The 25,591-nt window shown below is 33.9% G+C and overlaps 1 protein-coding gene across 1 annotated transcript in view; it reads left to right on the forward strand.

The window, feature by feature from the left end:
* LOC126747269 (serine/threonine-protein phosphatase alpha-2 isoform) overlaps window positions 1-25,259 on the forward strand; it is a 42,209-nt gene extending 16,950 nt beyond the window's left edge. Inside the window, exons 3-8 of the mRNA XM_050455801.1 lie at window positions 8,168-8,251; window positions 8,307-8,463; window positions 8,674-8,768; window positions 8,827-8,993; window positions 9,054-9,183; window positions 18,746-25,259. Coding sequence (XP_050311758.1) covers window positions 8,168-8,251; window positions 8,307-8,463; window positions 8,674-8,768; window positions 8,827-8,993; window positions 9,054-9,183; window positions 18,746-18,909 — 797 coding nt within the window. The 3' untranslated portion in view covers window positions 18,910-25,259. The remainder of the gene's footprint in view (window positions 1-8,167; window positions 8,252-8,306; window positions 8,464-8,673; window positions 8,769-8,826; window positions 8,994-9,053; window positions 9,184-18,745) is intronic.
* The last annotated feature ends 332 nt before the right edge of the window (window positions 25,260-25,591 follow it).

The raw sequence follows: 25,591 nt of genomic DNA on the forward strand, positions 1-25,591 counted from the left end.
TAAACGTCTTGGACTTACTTCCTATAAGACGCCTTGCTCCGTTCAAGGTATTGGAGAAGCTCATGTACAAAACTGTGCAAGAAGTGTATTTACCAAGATTCGACCTTGTAATAAATTCACTCCCAATTTTGATTTGGAAGCTGCAGTTCTTCCAAAAATTTGCGGGCTATTACCTAGTCATCCTATTTCTACCACAAACTGGCCTCATTTACGCAGCGCGTCCTTGGCTGACCCTTTCTATGATACTCCTAGCTCTATTGATGTATTAATAGGTGCTCCATTATTTCCCTATATTTTACTGGAGGGTAGGCTTACCGGTGACTATAATGAGCCAGTGGGAATTAACACTGTTTTTGGTTTTATATTGATGGGTAAAACGGTTTCCAACTCTTCACCTATCGCTACACAATCGCTTCTCTGTTATCAGGCATCAGTTAATGATACTTTGCAGAAGTTTTGGGAAGTTGAAGAAGTACCACATGTCAAAGTTTTATCTCCTGAGGACGAGAAATGCGAAAATATTTTCCGTAAAACTACGTATCGCAATCGGGATGGCCGATTTGTGGTTTCCTTGCCCTTCCGAGGTGATGAGCCTATTTTTTATGGAAGTAGAGAATTAGCTCTTCGCAATTTCTTATCGTTAGAACGCAGGTTACAGCAAAATCCGAAGCTTTATGCAGATTATGCTGCTTTTATAAAGGAATATTTAGATCAGAACCATATGGAATTAGTATCTTCAGATTTAATCCCAAAAAAATCGTTCTATATTCCACATCACTGTGTTTTAAAGGATTCAAGTCCCACTACTAAGCTTCGTGTCGAATTCAATGCCTCTGCCAAACCATCAGATGGTATGTCACTTAATGATCATCTTCTGTCTGGCCCGAAATTGCAAGCTGACATTTTTGCGTTGCTTCTTGGTTTTAGAATTCATCGCTTTGTTTTCCTAGCGGATATTCGTCAAATGTTTCGGCAAATTATCGTTAACCCTACCCACACTGATTATCAGAGAATTGTTTGGCGCTTTTCTAAAGATCAACCTATAGCTGATTACCGCCTTCTCACGGTAACGTATGGACTAACATGCGCGCCTTATTTGGCTATCAAGTCATTGTTTGTTCTGGCTGAAGAGGAAAAGGATAATTTTCCTGAGGCCTCGCAAATTATTTTAAATTCATGCTATGTTGATGATCTAACTGGAGGTTCATCAACAATTGAAGATTCTAGAAAACTTCAAAAAGACTTAGTACTGATGCTGCAGAAAGGAGGGTTCGAACTTCGAAAGTGGTGTAGCAATGATCCTCGCTTGCTAGCTGATTTACCCCCTTCTTATTTGTATAATGAGGACATTTCTCTGAATTTTGATTCAGAAAGTCCGCTAAAAGTTTTAGGTCTTTATTGGAACCATTCCTCTGACGTGTTTCAATTTTTCGTTAACTCTGTGGATAGGGGTTGTACTAAACGCCTATTGTTATCTAATTTGGCAAAAATTTTTGATCCACTGGGCTTTCTTTCACCTTTAACGTTTCTCGTCAAGTTTTTAATTCAGCGTTTGTGGAATTTAAAGTTGGATTGGGATGCAACGCCTTCAAATGATATTCTTAATCTTTGGAAACAATATGTTAGCGATATTTTAACCCTTTCTAGCCTCAAAATTCCTCGCCTACTATTTCCCTATTCTCCTGTTGAAACTTTGGAACTACATGGTTTCTGTGATAGCTCCGAAAAGGGTTACTGTGCCGTTATTTATTTTTGTAGTTTACTACCTAACGGTCAGGCAACCACTCGTTTTAGTTGTGCAAAATCAAAAGTTGCACCACTAAAGACACTTTCTATACCACGTCTAGAACTTTGTGCGGCCGTGCTATTGTCTCGTTTGCTATCACATGTTTACGATATTTATAAAACATCTTTTGTTATCAATAAAATATACGCCTGGAGTGATTCTACAATAGCACTTTCTTGGATTAAAGCTTCTCCGCATCGGTGGAGTACTTTTGTTAGCAACCGCGTTTCTTTTATCCAAGAAAGATTACCTTTATCTTGTTGGCATCATGTTTCATCTGAGAATAATCCAGCCGACCTCGGTTCTAGAGGTTTGCTCCCTATGGAGTTATGTAATAGTTCGCTTTGGTGGGCGGGTCCTAGTTTTTTAATTAGCTCAACTCGCAACTGGATCCCCTTCATAAACACTCCTTCAACTTCACATGATTTACCTGAAGAAAAGAAAACATGTCTCTCAATTTTTTCTTCTAAGGGTTTTCTGGATAATCTTATTTCAAGGTTCTCGTCGCTCGACAAACTGAAACGCATTATGGCCTATATTCTTCGCTATAAGCATAATATTTCATTGCCCCGCAAAAAATATGAGGGTAACCTTACTTTGGTAGAACTCCACAATGCATTAATGCTTTTGGTTAGACATGTTCAGTCGCAAACCTTTTCCTCGGATATAATGTTAATTCAAGGAAATAAAATACCTTCGAAAGCGTTTAGAAAATTGAATGTTTTCCTAGATAGTGCTGGGATACTACGTGTCGGTAGTAGATTAAAACATTCTTTAAGTTTTAACAATAACTATCCCGCTCTCCTACCCAGTAATCACGAGTTTACAAGGCTTGTAGTTACTTTTTTTCAAAAAAAAAAAAAAAGTATTTTCATGCTGGTGTGCAGAGTGTTCAGTTTCTTATTACACAGCAATTTTGGATATTGTCATCTAAAGCCGTTATTCGTCGTATTCTTGGTAAATGTGTTAGATGCTTTAGATGTAGGCCTCAGTCAATTCAACCTCCTATGGGTGATTTGCCTGCATCCCGCGTATCACAGGTAAAACCTTTTCTTCATACCGGCGTTGATTATGCTGGTCCATTCAATGTCATGATGTCTCGTTACCGCGGCTGTCGTACCAGTAAGGCCTATTTATGTTTGTTTGTTTGCTTTGCGACTAAAGCTTTGCATTTAGAATTGGTATCCAGTCTATCTACGGAAGCTTTCTTAGCTGCTTTGAGACGATTTGTAGCTCGCCGAGGTCGCTGCCAACATTTGTACAGCGATTGTGGTAGCAACTTTATTGGTGCATCCAAGCAGTTAAATAATTTTATGTTAAAATCCGCCGCATCTGAAGGTATAACATGGCATTTTAACCCCCCCTCTGCGCCCCACTTTGGAGGATTGTGGGAGGCCGGAGTGAAATCTGTAAAAACTCATTTATACAGAGTCATTGGTATGCAGTGTTTGACCTATGAGGAGCTAAATACTGTATTGGTTCAGATTGAAGCCTTTCTTAACTCGCGACCTCTTACACCCTTTAGTAATGATCCCAATGATATGACTGCTCTAACCCCGGGTCATTTCCTGACCCTGGAACCTCTGAGTGTTCCTCCTGAATTGGATGTCAACTCACTTCCCGTTCGTCAATTGGATCGTTGGCAAATGCTTCAAAAAATGCACCAAGATTTTTGGCGTCGTTGGTCTGGTGAGTACTTGCATACGTTGCACCAACGTGCTAAGTGGCATAAATCCAGTGGTAATCTTTCACCAGGAACTTTAGTTTTAATTCGCAATGATTTGGCCCCTCCTCTGCATTGGTCAATGGGCCGCATAACTGAGGTACATCCAGGTTTAGATGGAATAGTGAGAGTTGTTACTGTTCGCACTAGTAATGGGACTTTAAAGCGACCTGTGGTGAAGCTCTGTCCTTTGCCACTTTCGGAGGACTGAAAAATGCAATGCATTTTGGTGGGCGGTATGTTAAGTTTTCATTTAATTTTCATTTAGTTTATTTAGTTCATATTAATTCTTGTTCTTTTATCACTCGGTATTTTTCTTTAGTTAAATTTAATGCCTTTGGTTGACTCACCTTGTTAAGGAAGTATTTCATTTGTTTAAATATTTTATTTTTTTTGTTGAATTTCAACACCTCGTTTTGAGGCCTTAAACAGTGCGCGACACATTCGAGCTCTAATCGTCAAACAGTTTAGAGTCGCGACTCAACACCGAAAAATCGCTAGCGTGAAAGTGTAGATAATTCGCAAATCTCGGCCACCGATAATAGAAGGTAAGGTCTCACAACAGCGTTTTCCAAGTTTTTTAGTTAATTTCATTAAGTGTTTACAGTCCACTAAATTACCTTTTTTTCATCGTGAGTTATTTTATTTTTTTATTTGAACCCAGCGCAATTAATCAACACATTGTTACCCACTGATAAACATTGAAAACGGTTCGCCAAAGGCGTGCAACTGGGACTTGTTTTTTACCTTATAATTAATGTACTTAAATGCTATTTTATTTTAGAAAGTTACTTTTGTTTAAATGGAATAATATATTTTTTTCACAAATTTATTGAACATAATATGTAGAGTAAAACAGTTGAAAATGTCACTTTTGGATCTGGCACTTTTTGAACAGTGTATAACAATTTTAAATTATAATAGATTGTAGTCTTCTTCGTCATCTGACGAACTGTCATCACCTCTTGACATTATAATTAAAGGATCGACTGTCTGATCGATGAGGTTGTCAAGATCCCACATTTTGTCCTCTTGCTTAATTACATGCTGGACTGCTTTTCGCCAATTCTCTGGTGTCGCTTCCGTAATGGCTTGATCAAACAGTAGCTTAACATCTTTCATTTTAAAAGTCGTGTTTTGTCTTGCTACAAATCCTTTTACCTGCGCCCATATCAGTTCTATAGGATTTAGTTCGCAATGATATGGCGGTAAGCGCAGTACAGTTATATTATATTTTTCGGCTATATCTTCCACGGCGTATTTCATGAAACGAGTTTTGTGTAAGTTTGCTATTGCCAGCAGTTCTTTTTTTATCAAATTTGCTTCAAACGCAATACCTTTTGCAGTCAGCCAATCGATAATTTCTTGCTTTCTCCAACTTGAAGTTGGCGTCTTCTCTATTCGCCGTGAATGATAGCTTGCATTATCCATAACCACCACCGAATTAGCCGGAAGAAATTTTATCATTTCACCAAAATAGTCCTCGAAAACGTCTGAGTTCATGTCTTCATGGTAATCTCCTGTGCGAGTCGACTCAAAGGTTAGCAGACCTTCTTTTAAAAATCCCTCTTCGCTTCCAATATGTGTGATTATAAGTCTTTTTCCTTTTTCCGAAGGTACTTTAATACCCGTAGACAGGCCTTCTATGAAAGCTTGGCGAGCACTGGTTATATTTTTGTCTTGCCACATTTTTTGGACTATATAACCTTCGTTAATCCACGTCTCATCAAGATTAAAAACTTTCTTTTGCTCCCTGCGGTACTGCTTGATACTTCTCAAGTATTGTCGTCTCCAACAAACAATTTCGTCGCTCTCCAGTAAAAGTGCTTTGCGGTTATGCTTTTCCCAGGCAAAATCCATATTTTTTAAAGTTTTCCATAAAAGTTTTCTACTTATCAACGGAATACAGTCATCTCGGCCAAGCTCCATTAAAATTTTGTCTAGGGTGGGTATTTCCTTTTTAAAATAAAAAGAGTGAACTTTTCTTCGAATTATACATTTAGCATTTTCATCAAGGACTTTTGTAGGTCGTCCTGGCTTTTGCTTGGGAGATTCCACTTGACCTGCTACTTTTCTTTCCCGCAACAATTTGAAAATTGTGGACTTTCCAATTCCACTCATTCGAGAACATTTTTCAACAATTTCTTGCACAGTAAAACTAAGGTAATCGTGTTTTATGCAATCATGTACATTTAAAATAATAACTTTTTCACTCAGCGATAGTGGAGAATTTTTAGTACATCTTTTCGTTGGACTGAATACCTCCATTTTTTAAATATTGGGATAATGATATTGTGATTACACTACAGCGTAGCAGTGACTACTAACGTTTAAAATATGATTTAAAAGTATTTATAGTCTGTATATATTACCTGACCCCATTTTTGCATGTTACAAAGCGTTAAAAGATAGGTACCTATACAAAAGGATTAATAGTATTTATTTAGTATTTAATCTCTTTCAAAATAAAGGCATTTAATCCGTGAAAATTAAATTCATAAATATTATAAGTACCTGCGCCTATGAACTACCACGAAATGTAGCCAAACAGAACGGAATTCGCCAGTTTATTGCTCTATACACTTCTGAAATAGAGTATAACTGGATATATGTCATCCTAGATGCAGATGAGACACAAATGTTGCATTACTTTGACCCTTTTGAGTCTGATACTGCCATGACATCTTTGAATTGTGATTTGGAGTTTGTACTAAATTATTTTGCTGATCACAATTTGAGGCTAAATACTTCAAAAACTAAGGTACTATTTATTCTGTTCTGAAAATCACCAGCATTGAAGCAGTCTCTAAGGATTATGTTCAATGGTCAGATTTTAACATTTTCAAAATGTGCAAAGAACTGTGAGCTGCAATGAGTTAAAATGGCTGAGAATATAAAATACACTAAAGTTTCACGCTTTAATATTCATTATGAAGATTAATAGGACATCAACACCAGTTTATTTAAGAGAGAACGTTGTCGTTTGTGAGGCAATCACAATTGTACACATTCCTAATAAGACATCTAAGAGAACTTTTGAGTATGACTCTTTATAGACTTTCTCTTTTTCAAAGAAGTTTTATTTATAACGCAGTAACACAATGTCCCCAGGACTGCACATTGTGGTACTCATATATCTATAATTCTCTCAGATGAAGATGACACCCCAATTTTGCAATATAACAGATTGATAGGATTTTAATACTTCTTCGCTCCCTTTTGAAAATTTGTATTACTCAAATTTTTTAAGGAGAAGCTGGTGATCAACACAGTCAAATGCTTTGGCCAGATTACAAAACAGTACTGCACTATACAAAGAGGAATAATTTAACAAACAAAATTGCACATAACTGAGACATATCAAAAATTGTCACGGTAAAATTAATTGGGACTTACGAGCCCCACCAATAACAAAACTGCTGATTTTCACAAAAATTTATTATGGCAAAACTTAAATTTCTTCTTCAAATTTAAATCACTCAAAGAAATGTATTTGTATATTGTAATATGGTTATCATATATGGTGTTATATACAAATATGTGGCAAATATTTATTAGCAAGGCAGGGGGTACTTGCCTCATTGCTGCCCTAATTGGTTTGGTACTAAAAAAAATGTCTGGCTACCTATTAATTCTATTAATTCTATTGGGCACCTTAAGTTTAAAGAGAACAAGACAATCTATGCCAACATTTATAGGGAAGGCCCCTTGCTCTATTAGATACTTGTCTGCTATCATGTTTGCCTGAATACATTTCCTCTGTCAATACCAAATTTTATTTGCATGTAAAGTGAGAATCTCATGTGCAATATGATTGTAACAAAATTATGAAACTTGTATATATTTTATACATACAAATAATATAATGCAAACATAAAGTGCAAATTTTATATACTAAGACAGCCTAACACATAAAACCATTATAAGTATATGTATAGGACTGGTACAGTCAATGTGGGCTTCGTATTTGGGAAGTTGCTAGTAGTACTGCTTTAAGTGCTCTCAGAATCACACAGAAAAAAATCTAAAAATAGCTCTTTGTAAGAGCTATTATAGTCCCTCAGATCTATTATAGTCCCTCAGATCTATTGTTTAAAAAATCCAAAACATTCAGTATCCCTAATTTGTATCTTAATTTTGTTGTCATACTTCTTAGTAATGCAAAAATTGGCATTAATTCTGTAATTTGTTCAGTTCAACTAGATTTGATCAAAATAAATCACACCAGTGCATTACACAGCAGTTCAGAGGAGTCTGATTTTTATGGCTCCTTAAATACATAATGCATTGTCACAAGATCTTAAAAATCGGAAATTCACTAAAATGTAATGTAATAGATAACGTAACTAAAAGTAATGTATTAGATCTTGAAGCAGACATACAAGAAATTACAATATAGGTGCTTAAATTTAAACATTTATTCAGATACAGTTTTTGTTGCTACATTGTAGTAATTAAAGTATAAACATTCACACAAGTTGTTAGAAGTAATTGTGTGTCTAGTTTCTATTGATACTTCTGAATTATAGATATTTATTATTATAATGATTTTTCTTGACTCTAGTGTTGATTAATTTATGCTATACCTTACCCACTGAATGGTCCTAAAATCCCTTTGTCAACCCCCCCAAATTTCTAATAAAAGTGTTCTATTACAGGTGATATTCATGGTCAATACTATGACCTGCTTCGTCTATTTGAATACGGAGGTTTTCCACCAGAGTCCAACTATTTATTCTTAGGTTTGTACACCAAAATAACTAAATTACAAAATTTCCTCAAGTATTATTTTGACAGGTGACTATGTGGACCGTGGAAAGCAATCCCTTGAAACTATCTGTCTCCTTTTGGCCTACAAAATCAAATATCCAGAAAACTTCTTCTTGCTTAGGGGTAACCATGAATGTGCTTCCATTAATAGGATTTATGGTTTTTATGATGAATGCAAAAGAAGGTATAAATTTAATCTTATTTTGCACAATTTTACTAGTAAACTAGCATCATTATCTTAAAAGGTCAAACTCTAGAACAATTTTAGCTTATCTATAAATTATTAAAATTAATTTGGCAGTATAAGGCTTCTGTTGTATAAATTATTGTATATTTTATAAGGTTTGTTAATAATTAGATAATGATTGTCTCTTGATGGAAAAAATTGTTACAGGTATAACATAAAACTATGGAAGACCTTCACTGACTGTTTTAATTGTCTTCCTGTAGCTGCCATTGTTGATGAAAAGATCTTCTGTTGCCATGGGGGTAATTTACTACCAAAAGCAATCAATAAACTGGAACTTTAAATCCTCTGATTTTTTAGGTTTGAGTCCTGATTTGCAGTCAATGGAACAAATTAGGAGAATAATGAGGCCGACAGACGTGCCTGACCAAGGATTACTGTGTGATCTGTTATGGTCTGATCCTGACAAAGACCAAATGGGATGGGGAGAGAATGATAGAGGGGTCAGTTTTACTTTTGGGGCTGAGGTAAGAAAAACTGCTTCTATTTTCCGCATTTATTCACGTATTTATTTTTTATGTTTTCAGGTTGTTGGAAAGTTTTTACATAAACATGATTTTGATTTGATTTGTCGAGCACATCAAGTCGTTGAGGACGGTTATGAATTCTTTGCCAAGAGGCAACTCGTTACTCTGTTTAGTGCCCCCAATTATTGTGGTAAGTTGTTGTTTTCTTTTTAGGCATACCTATAATAAAGGGTACTGGATATTTTTTTCTGGTTTTTAGAGGTTTAACTTTGTTATTTCATCTGCCATTTTCATATTCTCGTATTTTGGGTAGCAAAAATTAAATTTTTCTCTCCACTCTTGTATTTTCTATTGTCTTAGATATTCAAGAAGAAAGGTATTGCCCAAATCTTCTATTTGATATCTTGTTGGCTACAGAGTTTGAGTTTTTTGATTTTTCTTTTTAATTTTGCTGATAACCCCTTGTTGAGATCTTCATGTGTAAATCGCAGAAAAATCATTGTATATATCATTGGATTGGGTTGTTTTTTTCTCTAATATACGTTATTTATATTCATTTAATGTTGACTGCTTTATAGCGTATCTTATCATATTTTATGAAAAAAAATGCTTTATATTTTATTGAAGAGGAATAATATTGTTTTGCGCCTGTCAAAATAACTGACAATTTTTTATGATATTATAAAGTGTGTTTTTTTGCCATTTCTACATAAGCATTTGGCATCACTGCATTAGAGATGTTGCAAGCAAACACTGCCCATAGTTCCATGGCAATGCTAATTCTAGCCTTTCAATGTTCTAAGGTTTTAAGTAATCTAATTTTCCTTTTTTTTTTTGTTTTTTAATAATTTTCTTGAATGAAGGTAATACAATAATCTGTTATTATTTTGAAAAATATATTGAATTACTATAAAGGGGCCCTTAAGGCCATTAATTATTGTAATGAATACTTTAAAAAACATATACAAATGTTTCTTAAAAACAAGACAAGACATCATGAAGAAATCATACTGCAATGTGCCATTTATATCGGAGACATTCGGGACCGTCGACAGTCTATCGGGCCGGAGACTCTATCCCCTCCACAATGATTGCGTCACACTAGTGGCCGGCGAGAATCCCGCATCGCGCCATTTGCGCCCCGCTTTTTAAATATTACTATTGCAATAATACTGCACAGTGATTAACAGTGCCACTTCTAATACTGTTATTAATACATTTGATGATTCTTTGTTGTATAACGAAATAAGCATATCTGCAGCGGTACTCTCTAACTCGATAAACATAGAAATAGACAAGAAAGAAAAAATATAGAAAGAAAATATCTTTCTGTGAGCGATTAGCAATCGCTAACCTTTTCTCTATTTCACTCGGCATCGTTCGGCTTTAGACATTCTTATACTACCCAATCTACAAACATTAGCCTATTTTTATAGATATTTTTATATTTTATCTCTTTCCTAGTGTGTTTATAATACCTTAATATATTTTCTTTTTTTTTATTTAAATATATTTACTATTAAATTTATATTTTAATATTTGTCTTAAAATATAGATTTAAGATAATAATATTATTATTTTTGCCTTAGAAATGGAAGAGAAAGAACAAACGATTGAATTAAGTATAAAAGGATTATATACAGGGTGTTCCGTTGATCACGTTACAAACTTCTAGGGCAGATAGAGAACGTCAAAAGAAAAACAAAAGTTTATATAAACATGGGTCCGGAAAAGCTTCCTCAGGGAGCTAGAGCTCTTTGAAAATAACCTTTAAAAACTAGTTTTTTTTTAATAGCTCCAGAACTACTTTAGCTACCGCTACCAATTTTGGGAGGTAAATTATTGTTAGTACGTTTATTCTTTTGAACCTACTAAATAAAAAAAATATTTACCAGGAGCTTCAGAATCAGGGGGGTATTTGGTAAATTTAGGCCCATTTCTTTAAGACTTTAATTTCTGCCCGTTTGGGCATTAGATTATGATGTTCCTATGCTTTTTACATAAAAAAGGTGCTTTTAGTAAAAGTCGGTAAATGGTAAATATCACCGTTTTTGTGAAAATTGACGAAAAGCAAGTTATGAGATACAAAAATGAATTACCCATTATTATTAATAAACAATTAAAAAGAAAATCTGGCGTAAATAAAAAAATAAATGTTTAAAAAAAGTTAAGGTAGCCACTTTATTAAATTGGTACTCAAATTAATTAGCAGTCACTTTAATTACCTTGAGGCATAAAATGTTTAAATGATTTTAAGTGTAATAAAAACAACAAATTAACAATTTAAGAAACGTAAACAAATTTTATTAAAGATTGGTATTACAAAAATAAACTTAAAACTTTAATTGCTCAAAATGCCGGCCGCCACGATCGATACATTTATTGTATCTACGCACCATATCAAGGTTGACGTGGTTAAAAATATCAGGCGTGGTTTGGATTACTTCAGCAGATGCGGAATTCTGGCCACCAGGTCTTCTTCTGACTCGACTGGAGTTTCATATACGAGACTTTTCATATGCCTCCAAAGAAAAAAATCTAAGAGTGTCAAATCTGATGAGCGCGCTGGCCAGGTGACAGGGCCACCGCGGCCAATCCAGCGCCTTCCATAATTTTCATTTATAAACTCGCGGACAATTAGTGAAAATGAGCTGGCGCTCCATCGTGTTGTAGCCATAAGTTCTGTCGTATATTTAGGGGCAGATCAACTAATAGTTCTGGCAGTACATTTCTTAAAAAATTTAAATAAATATTTTCCGTTAAACGAGAAGGCAACATAATTGGACCAATTAAGCGTTCTCCAACAATGCCGGCCCACATATTGACCGAAAACTTATGTTGATAGCTCCTAAAATGAATACCATAAGTTAAGTAATACCATAATAAGTTTTCCTCACTCACATATCACATGATTACTCTTAGAATTAAAAATTCCTTCTTTTGTAAATAAAGCCTCGTCAGTAAAAAGGACATATTTTGGAAATTGAGGTTCTTCTGTACACCGGTCAACATACCACTGGCAAAAATTCACGCGGGGCATAAAGTCATTGGGTCCTAATGATTGCACCTTTTGCAGGTGGTAGAAGCTGTTCCTTAACAACGTTCCATACCCTAACATGATTTACATGCATCGCATCAGCTACTGCTCGAGTACTTACTGATGGGTTATCTTTAAATCGCTGAAGCACTTCCTCAAAATCCGGGATTTGGATGTTCCTTTGCGCGCCACTATCTTGGCGTTTTATTTTAACGGAGCCAGTCTCCCTGAGCCGTTGATTGACTCTTTCAAAAAATGTGTGGACTGGGATTCGCCTTTCGGGAGACCGCTCTTCATATAGTCGAGAAGCTCTACCATTACATCGAACTTCCCCATAAATTAAAAGCATATCGGCGTATTCAGCAAAAGTGTAATCTTCCATTACTTAACCGTAATAAAAAAGGAATAAGGAAATGATTATTAATAAAAGGGAATAATTATTAAAATAATTAATTCAGGTGCTGTATCTTAGTTTGGTTTTAGTCAATTTCCACAAAAACGGTAATATTTACCGACTTTTACTAAGAGCACCTTTTTTATGTAAAAAGCATAGGAACATCATAATCTAATGCCCAAACAGGCAGAAATTAAAGTCTTGAGAAATGAGCCCAAATTTACCAAATACCCCCCTGATTCTGAAGCCCCTGGTAAATATTTTTTTATTTAGTAGGTTCAAAAGAATAAATGTACTAACAATAATTTACCTCCCAAAATTGATTGCGGTAGCTAAAGTAGTTCTGGAGCTATTAAAAAAAACTAGTTTTTAAAGGTTATTTTCAAAGAGCTCTAGCTCCCTGAGGAAGCTTTTCCGGACCCATGTTTATATGAACTTTTGTTTTTCTTTTGACGTTTTCTATCTGCCCTAGAAGTTTGTAACATAATCAACGGAACACCCTGTATATATAGTATTTTCAAAATTTGTGAAGGGTAATAAAACCCATTTTATTCCCTTCTGTGGAATCACTGGGAATTTCCCAATTTCGGGGCGTGGATAAACTACATGACCTTATAAATTTAATGATCGTTTTAAACCTGAAAAAGTAGTTAATGTTCACTCAAAGATATACCGTTGATCTTTTGACCGCAATAAAACCCTAATTATAGTCGCCTTCGCTCTTATCGTGCGGGTTCAAAGGTCACCACGTAATATGAATCAAATTGAAAAATCAGTGGCTGCCAAAATGTTATTTCCTTGAAAGTTTGACAATACATTGAACGCCGTCATGTGACATATTAAAGCCGCGTATACACCTTAGATCATAATTATTAACTGACGTGATGCCTTTAACGCCGTAAAAATGTCTGCGGAATACAACGTGTCCGAGATTCGACATGTAAAACATACGTTGGTTATTTCCTTTCATGACGTGAAAAAGCCCATAAGTATAAAGCCCGTTGGGTATACGCCTCATCGGTATATGCCTAGAATCCCCGATATTCTGCTAAGTTGCCAGACATAATATTTACTTTTCTTTTTTGAAAAATTGTCCGAAATAGACGGAATTCTCAATAAAAATTTTTCTTTATTACGCAATAATATCTAAATCTAAGCATTTTATATTTTTTTATGAGAGCAAAAATGCCTCCCTAGCCTTTCATTAAAATTGTACATATTTCATTTAAAAATGGTTGTTACCTAAATTTTTGAGAAATTAGTATACGATTTAGCATGACCCTATGTATGTGCATAACATACTAATTTGTGGATTTCAGGGCACAGCGTCTAATTTTTAACGATTATTTGATCTTGTCTTCTTCTTTGTTTATGTTTGATTGTGTTTTTTTGTAATAATTATTAGGAAACTATACATTTTGGTATAATGACAAACAATTAATTTGTATTGTGTGTGATGCAGTGCAGTCAGAGACCAGAAAACTACTTTCTTTGTTTAAAGGCAAGTTCATGTTACAATGTTACTTTTAAAATGACATTTTAATTTTATGATTTTTTATTTGTCGTTCGACCCAATCTATACGTTGATGCACAGAAAATTAAAAAAGTTGTGTTATCTTTTCTTTTATATCAGTTAAAAGTCATAAAAAGATAAAAAATAACTAAAAAAAAACTGGTGAATGCGGCGGGCATTTCTATCTCCCAGGGCATTCACCAATTTATTTACTTAGCTTTGCTTAAAAAAAAAATTTTGTACTTTTTAATCATACCTAAATAATAAACGAAATGCAAAAAGAAAACTAATTGTTTTAATAACGAAAAAGAAAATAAGTGATCGCTTAGAATGTACAAAAAGAAGTAGCTAAAGCGCTTGGAATTAGTTAAGAATGGTGCAAAAGGTTGTATATAAAAACAAGAACAATCTTATTTCCAAGCAGGAAACAAAGTGTAAAAGGAAGAAGCCGAAAACTGAAGATTTAAGTAAATGTGTAAAAATGAAGTAACAAATTTGACTAAAAAAAGAAACTAATTATAACTATCATTATCACTAACAGAGTCGGAAAATTCTTCGTCATTTTCCGAATCTTCTTCAAATGGAGCAATGATCAATGGTTCAACTTGGATATCGAGTACTTTTTCTCTCTTCCACCAGATTCTAATAATGTTTTCTGTGTGATCCACTGATTTCCGCCAATACTTCTTTGTGATGTGATTCAATGCCTCATTCCAAACAGGTCAACCTGGTCAGATCTAAGCCTAGCACCCACATGCTTCTCATAATAAGATTTTAACCCTGCCCATATAAGCTCAATGGCATTAAACTGACAATGGTATGGTGGCAATCTCATTAAAACTTCATGGCCATATTCACGTACTATTTCGTCAACGGCATATATTTTTGGTCTTTTCAGCGATTTTGCAATTGAAAGAAGTTCGGATTTTAACATATATGGCAAGGGATTCTGATTTTCTTTTACTAACCATTCATAAATTTCGCTTTTTCTCCAACTTCCATTTGGTTGTTTATTAGACATTCTTAAATGATACGACGCATTGTCTAATACTATTAAGGAAGGTTCTTGGAAGTTCGGTATTAACTGTTCCTTTAACCATTTTTCAAACATTTCACAATTCATATTGTCATGATAATCCATACTTTTAGACTTAGAAGAAAAAATTAAACTTGCACCTGGAACGAATCCCCTTGAAGACCCGGCATGTAAAATAATAAATCGTTTTCCCTGACCACATCCTTTTCTTCTTTTCACGCTTTTCACAGATTCATCTTGCCAAGATTTTATTCCACTCCCGTTTGAAAATATCCAATTTTTCATCTAAGAATACCACTTTCCTTAAGTTTGATTTTTCATTTTGTGTATATCGTCTTAAAAATCCTATTCGTTGGCTCACAATATTTGGTAGTTCACACAAATATCTTTTATTGCAGTCTTTTTTATAGCGAAAACCTATGCTTTTAATTAATTTTGATAAAGCAGAAAGTCCAATTTCCAAAGTGCCGCGTTGCTTTAAAACAATCCTCAGAAATGGCAGCGTTATATTTGTTTTTAGCCTATATAGTTCATAAATCCTATCCCTTACTTCCAGTTTTACACATTCACTTAAATCTTCAGTCTTCGGCTTCTTCCTTTTACACTTTTTTTCCTTCTTGGAAGTAAGATTGTTCTTGTTTTCATATACAACCTTTTGCATCATTTTTAAACTAATTCCAGGCGCTTTAGCTACTTCTTCTTGTACATTCTTAGGCAACCCTTTATTTTCTTTTTCGTTCTCGAAGTAATTAATAACATTAAGTACCATTTTTTTGGCTTGAGGATTTAGAAATCTACAAAAAGGCTTTTTCTTTTCCATAATTTGAAATTTAAATTATCTTGTGACAAATAATGTCATCCGTCAATCGAAACGAGACAGGCATGTTTGTTATGAAAGTAATTGTTTTAGAACCACTGACATTTATTATTTTATCTTCTTTTGATACATTAACGCTGCATATATCTGTTTCGTTTATCTGGTGCGTTTTAGTTAAAAAACGTTGTTGCGCAAATTGAAATAAAACGTAACTACAAAAGTTTGTCATTGATAATCCGATACACCCGCACGATAAGAGCGATTTTGACTATATCTGTTGTAACCAATTGATGTAAGTATATAAAATAAAGAATAGTATTATTTTCTAATAAAATACTATTCTTTATTTTATTAGTAAGTTTCATTTAGAATCACTTTCAAGCCGACCCTATTCCCTTTATCACTTCTTAAAAACGTTGGTCCTTGCCTAATGGGGCTTAATGGTCTAATATGAGAATTCGTTGATTTTCAAATCTGCCACAAAAATATCCCCACAACAAAGATAAATCTTTTTTTCAATGTACTAAAAAGAGACGAAAGTATTACCAAGACCATACAACCTCTTTCTATTTTTCTATTTCGAAGGTTGCCGACGGCTACCCGATCGAAGCCAGTTGAGATTGAGAGTAGAGTTTAGACTTTTTTCTATAATAGAAAGAAATTTTCTTTCTATCGAGTTAGAGAGTTCGCTCGCTGATAATGATTTAAGATATGACTCAAGTATGCCAAAGATTATTTTAATAATATAATTATAACCACGTACACTTTGTTTCAAACTATTAATTCTGAAAGATACCAAAAAACACAAACTCATTTTTAAAACACTTGCGTTAAGGAGGTAGCAAATTTTGAAATGGAAACAACTTTTCAACACTGAAAAACGTATTAACACCTTTTCAAATATCCTTTTAAATAACAAGGCCAAAAATAATATTATTGAGGAAGATTTATTAAAAAAAAAGAGAAGTTGAAAAAGTTTTATGAAAAATCCGAAGTTGGAAAAAAAGAATTCAAAAATGTATTGAAGGGGCCAATGATCTTTAATTTGTTTATGTTTTTTGTTTCATGACTAATTTTCCCACCTTATCACTTAACGAATTTAAACTTTTATTTGATTTATTTTTTGTAGGTAATTATTTTTGTTTAGATATTAATTAAGTATATTTATAAATAATTTTTTTGTTACATATATATTTTTGTTTTTGTACAAACACTTTTATTAGGTTTGTGTATAATATTTTTTGTTTTCTGCAAAATACATATATTATTTGAAATAAAACTTGTCTAATAATTATCTTGTTTTAACATAATTTTATCTTAGGCAATAGTGAGATATTATGTTAATTTTCTTGAAATAATTAGCAGTTAAAAATTTTAGATATTTTTTTTTACTTACTGTAAGGCTTAAAAATAAAAAGTAACTTCTTAAATTTATGGCTAAAAATATTCTATGTCCATTAATTTTTACTTTGACTTACTACGAGTAATTGTTTCCGAGTTATTTAAATTTAAATAGATTTTCGACGCCGCTCTGTGTGTTAATTAAACGGGGCAAAGCTGTAATAGATAGACTGTCGACGGTCCCGAGACATTACGACATAAATGGTACCAAAATGGTGTTTCTGGAACGTTTAGTGTTATCTGGGATGCCTAAATGTGTTTAGATTTTCACGTAGAATTTAAAAATGTAATCGTATCAAAATATTTTAGTTGTGCTCTCCCCAAATGGTCCTGCTACGTTGCCAAATTCAATATTTTCCTATCCATAGTTTTCCCTATAATTTAATCTTAGAACATTGAAAGACTAGAATTAGTGAACAACAACTTTGTTTGAGTTCAACATGTGCACAGCGGCAAGAGGGATGTTTTGTTTAGATGAATATTCGATTCTGTGGTGTCAAGTTTACACACATTTTTAAAAGAGGAAATTTTCAGGTATATATCACTGCATATAATAAAGTTTATTTAAATTATTGGTGTTTATAATTATGTTTTGGATTAAAAATAAAAAGTAGAAATAGATATGTCTTATTCTAAGCGCAAAAAAAAACATCTTCAAAGCAAAAAAAAATTATTAACATTCTTATTCCTAAAACCGTTTCTAAAAAATTTGGGATGGCAACACCGCAAGCAAAAACTGATGCCATCTTGTCCAACGGCTTTGTGTTTACATTCGGCATTTGTGAAGTTCTGTCTTTTTTCTTTAGTTTTTGGTTGAAAAAGGTCTCATTTTAGTGTTTTTGTGAACTGTTACGATGGTAAAAACTTGTACCGTTTGGGCCTCACCATAGAAAAAAGGTGCTTCAAGCCGATCTTTTCACAAGTAAATATCGATACTGTCATAACATCATGATACTGTCATCATAACCGTAGAATAATAAAAACTTAATAAGAAATCTATAATAATAATTATAAAATATTTTTATAAAAATTCTTTTTATTAGATAAGTACCTTTACTCTAATGAAGTACGTTAAAAAAACGCATAAAGAGTACATAAACGGCAACTTCTTTTTAGAGTATCATATATTTTATTAAAGAGGAACAGTAGTATTGTTTTGTGGCTGTCAAAATCAGTAAATAATTTTTTAATAATATGAAGTGTTTTTTTCCATTTCTACATAAGTTTTAGCATCATTGCATCAGAGATGTTACAAACAAACTGCCTATAGTTCCATGACAATGCTAATTCTAGCCTTTCAATGTTCTAAGAATTTAATGAAGCAGTTCTCTGAGAACCACTATGTCTTAACCAATATATTATCCTTTTCATACTTTCAAAGCACTGGGCAAGTAAGGACATCTTTCTTTTTGCTCTCCCACTTAAATAATAATATCTTCCCAAAATCCTATAATCCCAATAATATCTTCACTGTTGACTAAATAAATAAAGTTTAACGTACTTTATAATAATATTATTATTAAGATAAATAATAATCCGGAATAAATTTTCCAGGTGAGTTCGATAACGCCGGGGCGATGATGTCGGTGGACGAAACCCTGATGTGCTCCTTCCAAATCTTAAAACCGGCCGACAAACGAAAGTTCCAGTATAACATGAACGCGGGCCGACCGGTCACGCCACCTCGCGGCGCCACCAATAAAAACAAGAAGAAGTGAGAGCAGCCCGCGCCGCCCAGGGAGCATATTTATTAGGATAAAAACTGAGCGAGAGCGAATGATCATTAGAGAGCAAGTGGACCGTTTATTTTTATTTCGTTTTTAAGTTTAATAGTAGGAAATTCACACACACACACATGCATAAAAAATGTTTAGGTGTCATTGTTGTCGTAGTTGGTGGGTCAATAACTTGTACAAAAAGTTTCGTTTACTCATTTGATTGTGGGCGGAATATTGAGGTTTTTAGGGTTATAAATGATCTCTTGGCTTTTCTGTCGCTCCCCTAAACTGAATGTCTTATTTTTTTGAAACTCTTAAAGGTGTCACGGAAGCAACCAACTAAGTCGAAAATATAAGATATTACGTTTTGCCCACTTTAACTCTTATATCATATTAATAATGATAATATTAAGTTTACAAACACTCGCCTTCATAATCAGTTGCCGCCACCACATTTCTTGTAGGTTAAGGGCTAATTTCGAAGCTTTTTTTAATTCACTCATACATGGCCAAAACGTTGTAATTTGATTAATAATTGTGAATGTTTTATGCGGATATTTATGAATAAAATATCGTACGATAGGTTTTCACGGTAACTGTTGTGGTATTTTTTTTTGCATATTTTTGTTCTGTCCCTGTACATTTCACTTATGCGGAGTGCCTCAAAGGAAAACATACTAGAAACAATCTTTCTAAAACTCGTTCTGTATAGTAAATTGTGCCAAAAACACATTTTTTGAGGCACTTTCTTATTTTTAAAGTTTAACTTATAAAATCCTAGTTATTAGTATTAAGAACTACTGATGATCTTTTTAAAATCAGAGAAAAACATAATACAATAAGGATAAAACTCGACAAATATAGACTGTAAGTTAAATTAAATATTAAAAAAAAAAAACGTCTCATACTTAAGGGTTAGGCTAAGACAAATTTGGAAATAAGTTATTAGTACTTGCTTGGCAGGTGAACTAATGAATCTGAAAACGAGTGTGCGTTGCCATAACGTCGTAAGTGCCAAATGGCAATGGAAAGAGGTAAATTTAAAGGTATATAATATCAACATAATACAAAATAAGGCGGTTTTGTTGGTTAGGGTCAATACAATCAAAACACTGAGATCTATCTGGCGTTTCCTCGTCATCCTCAGGATAGCAAAAATTGACATATTTTTGTATTATAAAGCAAGAGGTACCTAATAAAAGCTTAAAATATTCTATCGTGCAAAATTATAATATCATCGAAGAATTTGTTTTGTTTTAATTTGTGATAATTTTTTATTGTATTCGACAGTATTTGATGATTAAATATTGTATATGAACAAGAACATAGACTATTTCCTTATGATTTATGTTCATTACCTTCAAATTTTGTATGTTGGATATCCATCTAGCTCATCAAACTTTAAAGGCCTTACAAGAAAATTGAACAGTAATTTATGACTATTTCCTTATGATTTATGTTCATTACATACAAATTTTGGATGTTGAATATTCTACATCTAACTCGTCAAACTAAGGATTAACAACAGGATAGAGACTATTCAAAATAACTATTAGATTGTATGCTTGGTGATTACCATGAATACTAACGAAATGACAAAAAAAATTATTGTGTGATGAAACTACACTGAACTTCAATTAGTTACTATTTTACGATATAGTGTCTCCAATAAACCAGTGGAGAGATTCTGGATATTTGTAACTTTAATCAGTGGCACGCCAAATAAGGTAATAGCGCAAAGTTGTGATGGTGCGTCAATAATGAGTGGTAGTGTTAATAGGGTATAAGAAATAACGATATATATTTATTTGTAAACTTTGTATATTGCTATGCACATCAAATTAACCTTATAATGAGCAACACGGCTTCAGTTAATGCTTCTGTGCGATTTTTTTTTGCTGAATTGGATGAGATAGTAAGTACATAAATGATTACCACGATCATCACAAACTAGATGGAATATTTAATTGTGTGGAGTTACTACAGTTTATGAATACTAAAATCAGCTGATAAGAGTTGTAATCATTGAGCAAGGCGATGCACATAAATTTAGATTGGAGGATAGAGATTTCATACTTGTACAGTATTGGCCGTAATTATTGCAATATTTTTCTTTTTAATTGGGTTACATTTTCTAGTTTCTATGAACATTTTGTAAAGTAGTAAGTATAGTCTTATAAATCAAACATTTTTATTGCTAGGTAAATAAGTAAACAAAAATATGAGTAAATGACAAAATTATTGTAAGAAATTTATTTTGTATAATAACATAAACTGAGATTCATAACAAATAATTCATTATCAATTTTTGGTATAACAATAGATGGTATAGTTAGCTTTTATAACATCAGCACATCTTTTGGGCATTAATTGGACTTAAATAAATAATTAATAATATTCCTATCAATGTTGTTCCATGCCTTAAGCAATGCTTTGAAAGGTTCATCTACATTTCTGAAATTTGTTTATTTTTTATCTCCCATAAGTCCTCAATTGGATTGAGGTTCGGGCTTTGAGCAGGCCACTTAAGAACTTTAATTTTTTCTTTTTTCATTTAATCTTTTACGACCTTAGAATAGTGTTTGCGATTATTATCGCGTTGAAACATGAATGTTAGTGCTATTGCTCCATCTGTATAAGGTCCCTACACCATACCATTTTGCCTCGTACGGTGTAGCTGTTTCAAAGCCTGAAAGCGGTGCGCAATGTGCATTTTTTATTTATTTTTTCATTTTTGGGACGTGAAACTTACTATTCCGTCAATCCCAAACAGATTAAACCTAGACTTTGAAAATGACTTTTTTACGTGCCGACCCCGGTAGCACCGTGGGCAAAGTGTTCACGATGCGATCGTGTGGTCTCAGGTTCGAATCCTGGCATGGGCATGGTTGTTGGTGTTTGTCTTTCAAAAACACTCGTGGTTCGGAACCCACGTTAAACTGTAGGTCCATAATAACCAACAAGATTGGGCGGACGTTGAAATACGACGCGAGTCCATTGTAATTGAGGAAGAAGAAGAAGACTTTTTTACAGTCATTAAAGGTCAAGGATATTTTCAAAGCTTTGTAAGATAGTAGTCCTCTTTCAAACGAATCTTCTTCTGATTGTACGGTCAGTGATTCTGATGCCTCTTGATTCCTCCAAAATATCCTTAATGTTTAGATGACGATATGAATGGGTGATTTTTGGATTTAAACTGACACAGTTTTACTACGAGTCATTTTAAAGTTTACTTGGTGGAGACGCATAAGTCTTGGTAAATCTTGCAATAATTTTATCCAGGCCAAAAATTGTTATAAATAACATTTTTGGCGTATCTACACAAACCGGACTGTCTTGGCGCCAATAAACTCCTTACTCTTGTAGTATGATTTAAAATTAAAATCTTGCAGTAGTAATAATTATGGCCAATACTGTATATATTATGTACTTCAACACTTTTAGGTTTTATTGCTCGTTATTACAAATTGGATATGTTACCAGAATTACAGTAGTCTTACCTTAATCTTAATAAATGTCCTAACACGTACACTTTGATAATATATTTTACTTGTTTTTTGTCTTTAAATAGATCTTGGTAACGGCAAGCAGCAGAGTGGTTTCAAATGTTAGTGTGCGGCCACACATAAAGCTGGTAGCGGAGAAGGTGACTGAGAGTACTTCAGATACTGGATCCACATGTTCGGCGGCATATTTTAATCAGACTACAGTCTTTATATATCCGGAAACCGGGTACAAACACCGTCTCACGATTTTGTTTTCTTTTGGCCTCTGGATTCTTCGATACATCTACGAGTTTTCGTTTGACCATATTTTGGCCTGCTTGAGTGCTTCTAGTTCTTCCAACTCATTTTTAAATAGTGATTCAGTAAGCAGACTTCTTTTTCCTACGCAAATTAACTGGTCTGAGAGGTTTTATTACTTCGGGAGAAACAAATTTCGATGGTATTTTTGGTAATGTAAAGAATTGTGGTTTTCGACGGCCTGGTCTGGGTCATAGCTTCCGAACAAAGGATGTTTAGGAGATCTCCATTGACAAGTTTTGGTGTTTGGTGCTCAGCAGGTTTACATAGTAAATAGTGAAGTCCACATAGTAAATAGCCAATGGAACTTTCGATCCTGATAGCTGCTTTAAAGCTGGTAATGGCAAATCATTATTGGAGTCCCATTCATCTTTGCAGATGGTTTGATTTGAATTTGCTGCATTTTGGTTACCATGCCTTTGACCTTTAATTTGGATCTGATTAATCTCATACTTTTTTTTTGTTTATGGTAAACACAAGCACAAGAGGAAAGTCTATGTCACTCTTGGAGTGGTGCTTGCGCGAAGATATTTGTGGGCATTTATCTTGAATCGCTGTAGGTTGTATGCGTCGGGAAATATGTGAGGTGGAAGCCCGTTCCACAAAGAAGATGTTCTCCAGATGAATGAGTCCCGATACAGCGACGTCCTTATGGTAGGCAGGTGGACTCGATGTTGATGAGCCGCAACTGCTAGACGCGTCCTTCTTGCCGGAACAGCCCTGGGTGCAATCAGGCCTGCCAGCTCAGAGGAGCACTTACCGTGATAATAACGGTAGAATAAACAGAGATCAGCCACCTTTCTCCTGTGCTCCAGACTATCCAGACTCTTTGTCAGTTCTGGTTTGTCGATAAGACGAATTCTACTGTATAGAATCCAGCTGCTCCATACTGCTCTTTCAATTAAAGCGATTTCCAGCATAGGCCAATTCAGCAACTTGAAATTGAGAGCATGGTCGACCATGATTATTAACGTGTCATTTGTCATATTCTTGTGCGAATAGGGCGTTTTTAGAGATCCGAAAAACTTCTGTCAAAAGTCCCTGCTATGGGGAGGCAGACTTAAAATGTTAGTACCCATTTTCCGACAATTGCACTCCTACTAAACTCGGGCGACTAGTCCAAAATAAGTAGAACTAAATATTCAATTTGCAAAAAGTTTGAAAATGGTCTATCCAGTCTACGAATGGATCACTATTAATAAATCCAGAGTTAGAGACAAGTTGAAGTGTTCCTGGTGGAGCTTTTTAAGTCATTCCAGGTTTCATCCGTTTTCAGGTAAATGCAATGCATACAACAAACTGCTGTAATTAGATGTTCTTTTTCACTTGAAAACAATTTTGTCTACAGTGCTTTTTATTTTAGAACCAATAACTTTGGGTAATTCGATGAGAACGGTTATGGTTTCTTCACGATTCTTAACACGCACGAGTAAGACTTGCCTTTTCTGAAGAACGAAGGCTTAGCTTGAAAGAGTAAATGCAGCCTTTTGCAGCTGATTTTTTTCGTGATTAAATCTATCTATGTTCTGTAAACTTGTTTCTCTCAGAATATAATGCCTTAAGTATAAATTCGTAAAAATTGTATCTAAGTTTCTTCAATAATTAGCTAGTTCCTTCTCCGTTGCTGTAGTAAAAACTAAAAATAGAAGCCCTAAAAGCTATAGTTTTGAAAGAACCTACAGGAATTGGTTTGCGTATTACAGAAAATATAGGTTTACAACTTATCCAAAAATATTACATGAGAGTTGACAACTTTGTCGTTTTCGGTTAACTTAGTTTGCACTGAAGCTTGAGGATAAATGGACTAGGCAGTTCGTCCTACAGTGCCATCTGCAATTACAAGGCTAAATTAAGGGTATATTATTGTTACATGTACTCATCCTGAAAATTAGCGTTGTCCAACCAGATCTGATTGACATTAAGGTTCAATCAGTAAATCGCAAGCTATGGTGCTTGAATATAAACTGTATTTATCAGTAAGGGATGACTATTCATTTGTCTCATCTTGCAACACCACTACGAAAATGAACTAACTACTAAATATATTAATGTTCAAATCCAACAAACCGCCTCCAATTAATATTAACTTTCAGGAGTATGTTCTCCGTGAATGTTTTCACTCCAAAAAGTATAAATTTTCCGCAAGTTCCTTGCGCCAATAAGTATGATTTTCTGAAATAATTCAGAGCCTTGACACTTAAAACGTTATAGAAATGCACGCCTTACACTAAAAAAAGGGACTATTAATTAACGTTTCTTTTTCCAATTTTTGTTTTTTTTTTTAAATATTGCGCCTTTCCTTCCATCCCTCCATCTGTTTTTTTTTGTTGAGTTCTGATAGGTATAAATATATTTTTTTATATACCCTTGTTTGTTTTATTATTATTTGCTTTGGAAAAGTGTGAAAGCTGAGGTGGGCCAAGCAAACGAAAAATATGTGACCACATTTTAAAAAAATGTCTGATAAGAATTATATATGGGAAAAAAGCGGTTTAATTGGGTCTTAATTTATCGTAAATTATGTTTTTAATAAATATACAATATTTATATGAGATGTTTTATTTTGTAATGTGAGAAATTCCTTTAAATGAACTGCGTATGGAGCGGTTATTGCAATCTTGTTCCGAATTTGCAACGCGTAGATTTTATGTTTTTTAGATTGGAAACTTTACTCACTTCTTAGCGAAAGACTGGAGTTAACTTATGAACACTTATGCGATGATTTTTTACGGCTTTCGACGTGGATTATTAAGTTATATTAAAGGGCTCTGTGGTTATCTTATTGCCGCTTCAGAACACAGTCTTACTTCTGCAGCGCTATGAAGTGGTTCATTGCGAAGCTATAGCACCACTCGTTTTGTTTCAAAAGTTCTTCCATG

The sequence above is a fragment of the Anthonomus grandis genome, chromosome 2 (genome assembly GCF_022605725.1).
Source record: "Anthonomus grandis grandis chromosome 2, icAntGran1.3, whole genome shotgun sequence".
Taxonomy (NCBI): domain Eukaryota; kingdom Metazoa; phylum Arthropoda; class Insecta; order Coleoptera; family Curculionidae; genus Anthonomus; species Anthonomus grandis.